The sequence below is a fragment of the Anopheles merus genome, chromosome 3L (assembly GCF_017562075.2).
Source record: "Anopheles merus strain MAF chromosome 3L, AmerM5.1, whole genome shotgun sequence".
Lineage (NCBI taxonomy): Eukaryota > Metazoa > Arthropoda > Insecta > Diptera > Culicidae > Anopheles > Anopheles merus.
In genome coordinates this window covers 2,158,962-2,171,240 of record NC_054085.1, presented here as the reverse complement: position 1 = coordinate 2,171,240, position 12,279 = coordinate 2,158,962, and the positions used below count along the sequence as shown (strand labels likewise).

Sequence of the window (12,279 nt, the reverse complement as noted above, 5' to 3'; positions counted from 1 at the left end):
TTTACATTATAAATTTGAAATTTTGATATAGTTAACATTTTATAAACAAGGGATATTTTGGACGGTGTTTATCGGTCTCTTTAATCAAATAATTTACTCTTCCTTTGTACAAGTTTCCTTTGTACAAGTATATGGATTAGGCTTCTATCTACAATTAATATTGAAATACGTTCTTTGATATAACAGGGCAATATGTTTTACATTTTCTGGTTTTATATTAACTACTATGTGTCTCTGATTAAGCATTTTATTTCACATACTCTTCCTAAGTTGTTTCTTTACACGATTCGACTAAGAACTAATCAGTGTTAAGCGTGCTTTACTTAATACCACTGTATGACCGTTGGTTTGGCGGTGTAGGTTATGTGTGTTGCACAGTTTTTACAATCTTTGGCTTTATAACGCTGTACATAAGCTTTCTCATTTGATACTGACGGTCTGTATACTATACCTTCGTTACAGCTCCAGGTCGCATTCCAGGAGAAGGAAGAGGAGAACCGACGACTGAAGCATTACATCGACACGATGCTATTGAACGTGGTGGAAAACTATCCACAGCTGCTGGAAGTGAAAGCCGCCTAAACTGAACTGGTTGATTTTGTTCCGTTTAGTTGAGCCTTAGTGTAAATTACATTCGCTTTTTACAATCAAACAAAACATAGTTACATGTTACATGTTACTCACAATTGAAGAAAGTGTAGGAAAGAGCGTATACTAAAAAAATAGACGGAAAAATACACAAGTCAGGGTAAACAGGACGCGGATGTGCGACTAATGGAATTGAAAGCAGAAGCCCAAGCAATATATTGTTTTTTTTTTATATATTACTGAGTACATTTAGCAACTACACAACACAAAAGGACGACCGTAGCTTGTTAGACTATAATTTCTTAGACATTGCTAGACAAACGAAGAACAAGGTACATTAGGATTGCGTTCGAAAGGCCCAGAGCAGACGCAGTTTATTTATCAGAGAATGATTCTCGCTTGATGATGATACTGGTACGGTTTTTGTTTACAAACGATAGATCCCTCCAAAATCCATGCTTCAAAAGAGGGTAGACGAGCAACGGTACTCTTCGGTTCTTAACACATCATAAATGCGCCTTGCAATCAATTCTAATGATGAGCAGCAGCTTAACAGCAAAGCACTTACTAGAATCGTGATAACTGAAGTAGCCTTCAAGCGTAAAATATGTTTGATGTATCCTTTTTAAAATGGACGTTGTAAACTATTGTAATGCGTAAAACAGGGCAGTGGAGTTTGACGTCGACTAATTGAGTGGCCAAGAATGAAGTTTGTATTTAAAATTAAAAAAAAAATGTCTAAAAATCACTTTAAAGTTGCATTGAGAGAGGAATACATTATAAATTATTAGCAAGAGGAGAATGTTGGAAACAGCTTTGCAACGCCTTTCGGTTGGGTTTTCGTTTTTTTAGACGACTACACAGTTAGCGGAAAGGAAGGACATGTTTAAAAGTTTTTTATAAAAATTGTTTTAGCATATGCATTGGCGTTAATGAGCAAATAATTCAATTCAAAATCACCAGCTGCACTCGATTTGCAGTTCAGTTTAAAATTATATACACAAAGACGCATATTTGAAAGATCTATTTACGGTGCGACTATTTTGTCGATAAGTTATTGCTGTTCAGGTTTGAAGGTTACATTACATGGAGTGTAGTGCGAAATCTATTTTACCTTCCCTTTACGACGAGGGCATGTTACGGATAGGAGCAGGGCGTAGGAAAAGATAGCTGTTGAAGGTGATGTGTTTCGTAAGCGGTTGTGCAAGTGCAAGACGTTAGAGTGCTATGACCCATAAGCATTCTCTTTTTATAGCATGGATGCCAAAATAGCGTTCTACTAAAACAAAACCCAACTGTATTACTACTTAGAGTCAGAAAATAAAAATACTTACAACATACACTGCTGCTAGTGCTTCGTAGTCTATTAAGACCATGCATATATTGAGAATGTTGTTGTATTATTGTTATATTCTGTATTATCGGATGCGTCACGGTTCGTGTGAAACAGTACTAACCAAATGTAAACGTTTGGCAGCTAATTGATCAGTTGATAATGATGTGTTATCGTTATTCAAACAACATGCATGATGTGACTCCACCAATGGTTCATCGATATGCATCGTTAGCTTATCATGTGAGTTTCGCAGCAAAACTACCTACCTATGACGATAAAAGCTTCAATGATTGATAACTTGATTAAGCAGTGGAATGCAAATGTTCATGGTAATTTATGCTTGATGTAATTGTAATGCACAGATCAGCCATTCAGTAGCGAACTGTCCATCATCGATATGGGACATTGGGCGAATGTGCTGCTTCTTGCAGCAATACTCTGCAGCTACGCAGGTATAAAATAATTTTATATAAAATTGCATAAAATATATAATTTGAAATTCGTTTTTTTCAAAGGCTCTTTACAAGCTTCCCGGGATAAAAGAATGGCAGCCGGAACAGATGTGGCACAGTCGGAGGTACCGTATCAGGCGTCGTTTCGTTTAATCGAACAAGACCGTCATTTGGGGAGTGGAGCCATACTCAACGTTCGTTTCATCATTACGCAAGCTTCTTTTATATGGAAACTGATGCGCACCTATCCGGGGCAACCACTTTCTGAATTGGCACGCATCCGGCTGGGACAAGTAGAGCTCAAGTCTAAAATAGACGATCGGTTCTACACGATCTATTCGCACACGTATCATCCCGAGTTCGATTTTGAAGCTGCCCGCAACGATGTTGCGCTAGTACGGACGCGCGAGTACATTGATTTTAACCGTTTCGTGCAGCCGATTGAACTTCTCATCGGCCCCATCCCGGATGGTAGTTTAGTATCGTACACAGACTGGGGTGCCGAGAAGGTAGAAGGTGCTAAAGGATCCCTGCTTCTGTGTTTGTGATGTGAATTATTATCATTTTAGGATACTGCCCCACAGGATGACTATAAAGAAAAGTTGCAAAAATTGGACGCTCGGGCGATTTCGAACGATCAGTGTAAGGAGCTTCTGAGTCCGTGGGATTTGCAGGACCTGGTGTACGTTACCAGGGTGTGCGTTTATACGAACGGCACGGGCAGCATATGCACGGTATTGATTAGCTTACCTCATATCAATTGCAAGTGTACATGTACTGTGTGTGACCATGCTGTGTTTTTAGGGCAATGTTGGAGGACCGTTGGTGATGATCGCAGATGGACGGCCGCAGTTAGTTGGTGTTATGTCCTACGTGTACCGGGCATGCAACTCTCTCGTCCCAGGAGGATTCGAAAGGCTGTGGAATCATCACGAATGGATCGTTGAAGAGTCCAGCGTCAACTACAGTGACACAAACTTTGGTGAAATGTGCCGCGTAGTACGGAACGTGGCAGCTCAAATATTAATGCAAAATAAAGAAACCGTACGACGCCGGAGAGCGATTAGAGCTGCTAAGGTGAACAGTGATGAGTAGAGCTTATATCGCAATGAAATCGATACGATATGCGATGTATTAAAAACGATTCATTTGAACACTTTATTGTCTTACCAGAGAAAGTGGTTACAAGTATTGGCCTCTACGTTTCCTCACCTGAACGTAGCTGTGGAAATAGTGCGTCAAAGTTCAAAAGAGCCAAGTCACGATCAATTTCACGATGCCGTCGCTGACTTTCCGTCAACTCCACATCGTCACACTGCTCTGTCTGATTGCGCTCGAGAAACAGTTTCATTTGCCGATCCACATCGCTGTCGAAATGTTGATCCAGCCTCAACCCGGCCACATCCAAGCGGTTCTGCATTTCGGCAAAGTTAGCTTCCAGCTTCAAATCGTCTGCTACGGAATCCGTGTTGGTGGTAAGCAGATCACCCGCTATCTCCTGCGACTTATCGCCGATCTTGCATAGGCTGCAACGGGTCTGCAGCAGCTTGCGCCTGGCAGCCTGCAGCTCCAGCCGTTCCTTACTGAACTCGATCTTTTCTTTAGCCAAACGATCCTCCCGCTCGGACACTTCGCGAAACTGTCGCTGTATCAGTTGCATCTTGAGCTGCAAGTTATGTTCCGATTTACGCAGACTGCGATACACTGTCTCGGCATTTCGTTCCCTTTGACAAGCCCGATCGATTGCCGCTTCCAGCTCATCTTTTGCTTCACACAACTTGCTTTCGCGCGTTTGCATTTCACGGCGTTTCGACTCTAGCTGGCGCTGCATCTGTAGGTAGCGCTCCTTCTCTGTATCGGCTTGGCGAGCGGCTTCTTCGGCCACCTTGAGGGCGGCTTCCACCTCAAGGCGCGACGTTCCCGTACCGATCGAGTTGGTGGTGGACGCTAGCTGCGCCATCGTCTCTAGTTTGGCTTTCTCCTCCAATAGAGTTTGCCGTTCCTGGGCCACCTTATCCATCAACCGAGAGTGTTCATCAAACTGCAAGCGCTTCAGTTCGTCAATACGTGCCTCCTCCCGTTCATGACGCTCGCGAAGAAACTGTTTCTCCTTGTCTACGCTCTGCCGCTCTGCTTCTAGCTTGATACATTTTTGCTGATATTCCCAGCGCTCTTGCGATGATATCTGGGAAAGAAAATGGAAAATTTTGTTAAAAAAACGTCATAAAATGAGTCATCCGATCAAATAGGTCCAACCTTAGTCATCTCGGTAACTTTACTCTCTAGCATTTCCACCAAATTGAGCAAACGCACGTTCTCCTCCGCCGTAGCTTCACGTGTGCGATCGAGTAGACGTTGCTGATCTTCTAGTTGCTTTTCACGCTGCTTCAATTGAATCTCTTTCTCCTTTTGCGTGAATTCGATCTGGTCCTGTAGCGTGTCGCGAAGTTGCTGCAAATCGCCGGACGCATTTTCCAAGTAGCTGGAAGCACTTTTAAGCGTTTGTAAGTAAGATTGATTATCTTGAATGGCAGAAAATTCGAGCATTTTCGATTCACGTATTGCAGCCACCGATTCGCGATGATCCTGGCGCAATTGTTCGAGACTTTCTTCATATCCTTGCTTAAGCTGTTCGATCACCTTACGGTGATGCTCTTCCATCGATTGGGCTTTCGCTTCATGGTCTGCGATTAGCTTTTGCTTCTCCTGTTCGACGAATGTGATTTTGGCTTGGTAGAAATTTTCCAACTGCTTGTTGTCATGCTTCAGGCGTGCTTCCATGATGCGAAGACTTTCCTCCAGGAAGGTCATTTGTTTTTTGTAGCTTGATTCAAGGATCGACAACTCCTGTTCATGGTACGCAGACAGGTTCGCCACCATATCCTCGAGACGCAGCTTCTCCATCTCCAAACGTTTCACATCGGTTTGCAGTTCCACTTTTTCGAGGGCATTTGGTTCGGTAGCTTGCCTCAAGTCGTTTGCGGAAAGCTCGCTTGTTGTTCGGTCACCGAATGGGAGGGAGGCGATTGGGGCCGGTTGACTCATGATTAGCTGTATGTTGGCATTTATCCGTTGCTGCTGTTTGGCGAGAACATCTTCCAACAGTGTGTGGCGTTGCATTTGTTTCTGAAGTAGTTCGTTAAACTGTGCTTCTTGCCGTTTCAGTATAGTTTGCTGTTTCTGTTGCATTTCAATTAATGCCTTTTCTTGGTTCTTCATTTGGCCGGCTATGGACAGCTGGATTTCCTGCTGTTGCATCGTCGCTAAAGCGTTTTGCGCTTCCATATCTATGAGTTGAATAGTGTTTGTAATTAATTGAGGGTCCGATATTATCGGCTGGGGCTGTAGTGTGGGCTGTCCCAATCCGATTGGCGTCGGGGTAGATGTTGTAGATATTTCTGGTTTGGGCGGTACAGTCACATCCGCTGAGACATCTGGCGGAACTGGGGCGACAGGTGGCGCTTTAGCTGCGATGGAATCGCGCGGTTTCGCCTGCGCTGTCGAAGGCACGGGAACTTGTTCCACATCGCTCGCCATTGGGTCATCATTTAAACCTAACCAATCAGCACCACCTTTCTTTGGTTGCTTCATTTCAGCACGAGAGCCTTTTTCTTCCGTTGTCCCGCCGAACAACCCTAAAGGATCGTTCAGCATTGAGACCGAAGACTTTCGACGACCGCTTCTTTTCGGAGCAGCGCCGAAGCTCGGGATATTGTTTCCGGTTGGTGCGTAGCTACCCATAACAGAACTTTCGGGTGGTGGATTTTCCGAGGTGTCGGTTGATTGGCGAGAAACGGCTTTGCTAGTAGTTTGCGGTTCTTCCAGTGTGGTGGTAAGACTTTGCCTTGGTTTAGCCATGATGCTTTTCGGAGGTATCTCTTTGGTTGCAGCGGTTAACGGTCCGCCAAGAATGTCGTCTAGAATGGTAGATTTTGATTTGGGCTTTTTCGGATCGAAACCAAGATCTGCCAGCAAATCGCTATCGTCGAATGAAATTTCCTTCTTCTGCGGTGTGGTAGGTTTGTTGGACGGCGCCGTGCTGACTGGCTTACTGGGAACAGGTTCCGTTTTTCTTCCTTGCACGCTAGTCAAACTGGATGGTTGTTGGGTAGTTGCTGTTGAAAGTTTCGCGTAGTCCAAAGATGCGGGTTGCATTTTTTCCGACGCCATACTAGACGGCTCGCCGAATTTGGGAACCGAAGCACGCTTTGCGGTGTCCGTTTTAATGCCGAACAAATCTTCCATTTTTCCGGGTCTGCCGGGTTTATCCGGCTTTTTTGAAGGCTCATTTCCAAACAAGCTATCATTACTGCCATCGCTTAATAAACCTTCTAAAGGATCATCTAAGTCGAAGTTCATTCTGAGAAACTACACTGGAAAAATGAAAATTGGACGCATGCAAAACAGTAAGTTTGTTGAACGATATCAGTTACCATAGAAACGGCTTGGGTTTTTTTTTAATTGTACAACGCTATAAGATCGACATTTTTCTTTGTCAAATGATTAATTAAACATCAATAATAAAGACTTGGAAATATTGAAACCAGTAACAAATATTTATTGTTTCTATTTTTTTATACAAATGGCCATAACAAATAAAATGCCATTAAATGTAACGGTGGAATTAAAATTATACGTGTCAATCCGGCCCTCTCACTAGGCACACGAGTTTTGACATTTTCGTCAGAGCACAACGAAACAGCCAGAGTGACCAGAAATACCGTTTTATCTGCATTCCTAACGATTTTTAATATGCCTACCGAATCACAGATGACCACCCTAAAACTACCGATTTTTTGATTTATCCTACCGAAAATCACAGATGTTTTTGTTCATAATACTAACCGAAAAGTCATAAAATCATTGCCCAAATCATTTAATGTATTAAATTCCATATGGAAATCACTAGGTTATTCGTACCAGTTTTCGGCAGTGGACCTACCCAAATAGCCAAAATTGCTTATGCAGCCAATTTTGGCATGCTAAAGATCGCTGCTTGAATTCGCCTTTTGCAGTAGATAAACAGCATCAAAGTTCCAGGTGGATCTTTAAAACAGCGCTTAAGCAGTTTCCTTATACCACGGTGCCGGGGATTATTTTTCTTTACGTTTTATTTTCAAGCAAGGCGTCATCAATTAAACAAACAACACGATGCATATTTTTTTTATCTGCATGTTGATTTTAAAACCAGCCTTTGACACTTAGACAAGAGCCACCTCGTACCGATGTCATGCATTAAAAAGCTATAAAGTTCCACAACGTTCGGTACACGTTCTTAACAAACGTTTTCAAACTATCAAATGAAATGTGCAGAGCTCAGCATTTTTCGACAGATATGCTGTCAGTCAACCCAAATGCCACAAATCCACTAAACGACCACTAAACGGGTTCTAAACAACTCAAGCTCTCAACCTAAACGAAATATAGAAAGACCTTGTTTAGCAGACGGCAAATAACAAATGCATTCTCAAAATAGCAAAAAGCTGGTGGCGGCTTCTATTGGTGGGAGTGGAGCTTCCTCGATTGTAGGAGAACTTTCTCATTCCCTCTATACTGTTGTACAGTTTCGCATTGAAGTTATGCATCGCTAGAATTAGAACGGCAATACGATTGTTTAAATACTAAACTTCAATGTAAACCACCAGCACTGAAGCAAGTGAGTATTGAATAATGGTCGTTGGTGCCGATACTCACGTATCTGACCACACGACCATTCATATAGATTTTTGCTCAGAAAGTTAGAAGGCTACATAGTTCATGATTAGATGAAACTTGTCGAAATACATTGCAAGAAAAAGACAGCAATATAGTGATGAGTTGTAATACGCCATCTATTGAGCAAATTAATGAAGCTATGGAGCTTTCGTTTTTTTCTAAAGATATTCGATTTTCCAGTCGTTTGAACTTAATCTGAGGCGTTTGGGAAATTAATAAATAAAGTGCTTTTTAACACTAATCTTAGCAAAGTAAGAATGTTAAAATGCTTTTAAAAAAAAAATTCTACCTATTCACATTGATGAAAACATTTTCTGTCCCGTATTCGCAATGCCGAAAATAAGAACACAGCCTGCCGGAAATAGGAACAAACTGTCGAAAATAGGAGCAAAACTAATGTTTGCATTTTCACAAATATTTGTGAAAAAGGGCTTTGAAACGGCAAATAAAAAATAATAGATGTATGAGCAGTTTTTTGTGAAACTGCTGCACTAGCCTGCCGAAAACTGATACAGCTACCCTAGACGAATACTTTTTGGACTGACTGTATTTTCTCGGGCAGATTCCCTAGCTCTAGCTCAGAAGATCAAAAACCGTAACAAGTACTTAAAAACGATGTCGCCAAACCCTCCAAATAGGTAGGTTTTTCCCTCGCTGGCGACGTCGTTTTTAAGTACTTGTGACGGTCTTTTTTAACGTTTCGAACGACGGTTTTTGAAGGATGGTCGCCAGAAAGCTCGCCTTGTGCTGTGGGCATAGTGACCAGAAATACCGATATACATATCTAGGGTTTGAAGGAAAAATCTCATTTTTTAATCATTGAACTATAAAACTCAGCCAAATAATCAAATCAATCTAAATAATCCAGCGAAAATCAAATGAACGCACGTACGATAAAATCGTATCCGATGGAGCACTGCAGCGGCCATAAGCGGCCGCGTGGAGCCCCGAAAAAAAGAACTTGTCACCACTGAGAAGAAAATGTGTACAGTCATTATCCGATATACGCTATCGTACGGGACCGAGCGCAATAGCGTATATCGAGTTTTCGCGTATAGCGGATTTGTATGGAAAAATAGTTTACACTACCAGTTCGAGGGTTGAAAAATATCGCCACAGAGTTTTGCATTAAATTTTTTTGTTGTAAAACAGGTATCTTTTGCACAAATTCAATGCAAAATGCAAAAAGAACATTAAAAAAATCCAAAAAGAGCATAAACCCAAATAGCCAGCTCGTACTTTATAGCTGATTTAAGGCTGTTTAACGAAAAATCGTTCCAATGTCGTACTTTGTGGCTGATTAAGAGATAGACGGTACTTTAAGGAACTATGGAGCTTTTTAACAGGCACATGGTACTCTTTGGAACTTTGCGGCTGATTAGCACTATGTGTAGGGTTCATGATGGAACTTGAAGGCTTGTTAAGAAAGGGTACTGAACTTGGTGGAACTTTATAGCTTTTTAATGCATGACATCGGTTCAAGGTGGCTCTTGTCAAAGTGTCAAAGACGGACGCCGGCAATAATCTCATTGCTGCTGCACAAGTTAGGTTCGTTAATTGAAGAATGAATGTAGAGTGAAGTGATTGTGAATTATCAGTAAATTGTGTAAAATTTTGTGTAATTCATCAATACAAAGGATTTAAAAATATACAAATGTGTTTAAATGAAAAAAATCTTGTTGTTTATTTCATCGATGACGCTTGCTTGAAAATAAAACACAAAGAAAAATAATCCCTGGCATCTTGGCATAAGGAAGCTGCTTAGGCGCTGTTTGAAAGACCCACATAGAACTTTGATGCTGTTTATCTACTGCAAAAGGCGAATTAGAGCAGCGATCTTTAGCGTGCCAAAATGAGCTGCTTAAGCAATTCTGGCTATTTGGGAAATATTTCAAAGTATTAAAATATTTGCAAAAAACACATGGAGCTGTCAAATTTAGAGCAATCGCGTACTGCGAATTCGCGTATATCGAGTATCGCGTACTGCGGATAATTGCTGTATCTTAGTCCTTCTTTGGCTTAGAATTCCTAGTGCAATGTTCAGATCGACACTTTAGAAAGACCTTCATTTGTGTAACCGCTAAACCAAATCTAATCCATATCCTAGATAAAGGATGCATATTCTCGTGAGATGGAACTTTCATCTTGCGCATTAGCACCCTCCGCCCCCGCCCCCGCTCACCCTCGCTTAACACTTATTTTAACTGAGTTTCGATTTTTAACCTACCGAAAACTAAAGAAAAAATGTTGGTGCTCCTACCGAAATCTGCCAAAATAATCTGGCCACACTGGACACGGGAGAACAGCTGTCAAATGACATAACATCAAAACATCAACAAAGGCGCTCTTGCGCAAAAAGTGGAAATTATTGGACGAGTAAAATGATAAAAATTAGACGAAGGGAATGAAATATTACATTAAAATCCAGTAACAACAGCTGTAGTTAAGAATGTTGACAAACATAGTTCGTACTGCCTGTAGATTACCGATCAGAAATGTGCTTTCCAAAGTCGATCGGCCGTGTTTATCGGGTCCCCCGGTTCGATGGTTTACCGGCAAAGGTTACGATGCGGAACGAAAGTTGAAAATAAGATCGACAGTGTACTATGTGGCCGCTGCTGGTGTTTTAACCGTAGGATTAAGCTATGCCGCCGTTCCACTGTATCGGATGTTTTGTCAGGCTTACAGCTATGGCGGCACCACCAGCCAGGGACACGATGGCGAGAAGGTTGAAAGCATGCAAAAGGTAAAGGATAGAGTGATAAAGATAAAGTTTAACGCCGATATAGGAGCTTCGATGCGGTGGAACTTTAAACCTCAGCAAACCGAAATCAGGGTAAGCTGCGATGCGGTGGCATGTTCGATATGAGACTACTGATACCTTTTTACGTTGCTTCCTACAGGTTGTTCCGGGTGAAACCGCATTGGCGTTCTACTCGGCCAAAAATCCGACGGACCATCCGGTTGTTGGGATCAGCACCTATAATGTGATTCCATTCGAGGCTGGGGCGTACTTCAACAAAATACAGTGCTTTTGCTTCGAGGAGCAGCAGCTCAATCCACATGAAGAGGTTGACTTGCCGGTGTTCTTCTACATCGATCCGGATTTTATAGAGGACCCTAAGATGGAACTGGTAGACTCAATTACGCTATCATACACTTTCTTCGAGTCAAAGGATGGTGTGAACATACAAATGCCTGTGTATGCAAAACAGCATGGTTAAACAAGGATGCGTTAGTTTTTAAAATGATGTTCAATATGTCTGTGTTTCGTTTATGAAAACCTTCATCGATGACAACATATTCCAGGTGTATGTTTCGTATTGGTAAGATACTGATAGAAAGTTGAAATTTGAAATCGTCTAATTTGCTATAAATTGTAGATTATGAAAGTTTCTCCATGACAGAGATTTGGGGTATTTTAATTAAGGTTAATGAATTAATTTGTTCCTACCAAAAGTACATCAGTGTGACTTTGAGCAACCTTTTATTTTAACCTTTATTTTATTTATTTTTTAAGGTTTTTTTCCGAGATACACTTTTTATTCACACCCCAGTGGAAACAAGTATCTCGATTATTCGCGTATGTCGAGTATCGTGGGGTTTCTACTAACATATCTTCAATGCTTTTGTAGTTTTTATTGAATCCAGTGGTTGTATCCTTCAAATTAATTACAGGTGTCCCCCGAGATACGACTGTATTTGGGACCGAAAAAATGTCCCAAAGCAAGGCGTAAGTCGAAAAAGTCGTATGTCGAATATCTATGAATATAAAGTTTATAACCGAATTTGAAGAGTTGGAATTTATGATATCGTGTATTTTATTTATAATAATGTTCGATAATGTAATAATTATATTTTAAAAGCCGTTCACAATATAGATATTCAAGATAGGGTAATTGTGGAATCTTTGGAAATGTGTGTATAACGATTATCAGCCCAGCAATTCAAAAAAATACATCATTTTCTTGTCAAATGACAACTTTTAACTGTCAAAATCAAAATCGTCGTATCTGCGAATCGTCGTAACTCGAGGGGGTCGTAACTCGGGGGACGCCTGTATTTGTTAGGATTCATACGCTGAAATAGCTTGAACTTCTTTGTATTGACAATTTAAAACTTTAAAACTATGGCTGTTATTATAGGATGCTTTCGATAGCGATGGGCCTTTTTTGACGGGTTTGTAGC

At 41.3% G+C, this 12,279-nt stretch overlaps 4 protein-coding genes across 44 annotated transcripts in view; 3 read left to right on the top strand and 1 right to left on the bottom strand.

Annotated features, from left to right (window-relative positions):
• The window catches only part of LOC121598389 (rab11 family-interacting protein 4B), a 49,208-nt gene extending 47,280 nt beyond the window's left edge, over window positions 1-1,928 (top strand). For all 41 annotated transcript variants that reach the window (XM_041925151.1, XM_041925143.1, XM_041925148.1 and 38 more), the window contains one exon: window positions 463-1,928. In XM_041925151.1, the coding sequence (XP_041781085.1) occupies window positions 463-582 (120 nt within the window). In that variant the 3' untranslated portion in view covers window positions 583-1,928. The remainder of the gene's footprint in view (window positions 1-462) is intronic.
• Window positions 1,929-2,269: 341 nt separating this feature from the next.
• On the top strand, window positions 2,270-3,519 carry LOC121600306 (trypsin-like). Its single transcript, XM_041928768.1, has 4 exons — window positions 2,270-2,376; window positions 2,440-2,885; window positions 2,946-3,110; window positions 3,181-3,519. The coding sequence occupies exons 1-4, from the start codon at window positions 2,322-2,324 to the stop codon at window positions 3,469-3,471; spliced, it is 957 nt and encodes a 318-aa protein (XP_041784702.1). The 5' UTR covers window positions 2,270-2,321; the 3' UTR covers window positions 3,472-3,519.
• Window positions 3,515-6,884, bottom strand: LOC121600305 (fas-binding factor 1 homolog). Its single transcript, XM_041928767.1, has 3 exons — window positions 6,810-6,884; window positions 4,633-6,744; window positions 3,515-4,561 (listed from the first exon to the last, which is right to left on the bottom strand). The coding sequence occupies exons 1-3, from the start codon at window positions 6,810-6,812 to the stop codon at window positions 3,575-3,577; spliced, it is 3,102 nt and encodes a 1,033-aa protein (XP_041784701.1). The 5' UTR covers window positions 6,813-6,884; the 3' UTR covers window positions 3,515-3,574.
• A 3,525-nt stretch (window positions 6,885-10,409) lies between these two features.
• LOC121599229 (cytochrome c oxidase assembly protein COX11, mitochondrial) lies at window positions 10,410-11,342 on the top strand. The gene is made up of 2 exons (XM_041926884.1): window positions 10,410-10,927; window positions 10,995-11,342. The coding sequence occupies exons 1-2, from the start codon at window positions 10,541-10,543 to the stop codon at window positions 11,313-11,315; spliced, it is 708 nt and encodes a 235-aa protein (XP_041782818.1). The 5' UTR covers window positions 10,410-10,540; the 3' UTR covers window positions 11,316-11,342.
• Window positions 11,343-12,279: the final 937 nt, after the last annotated feature.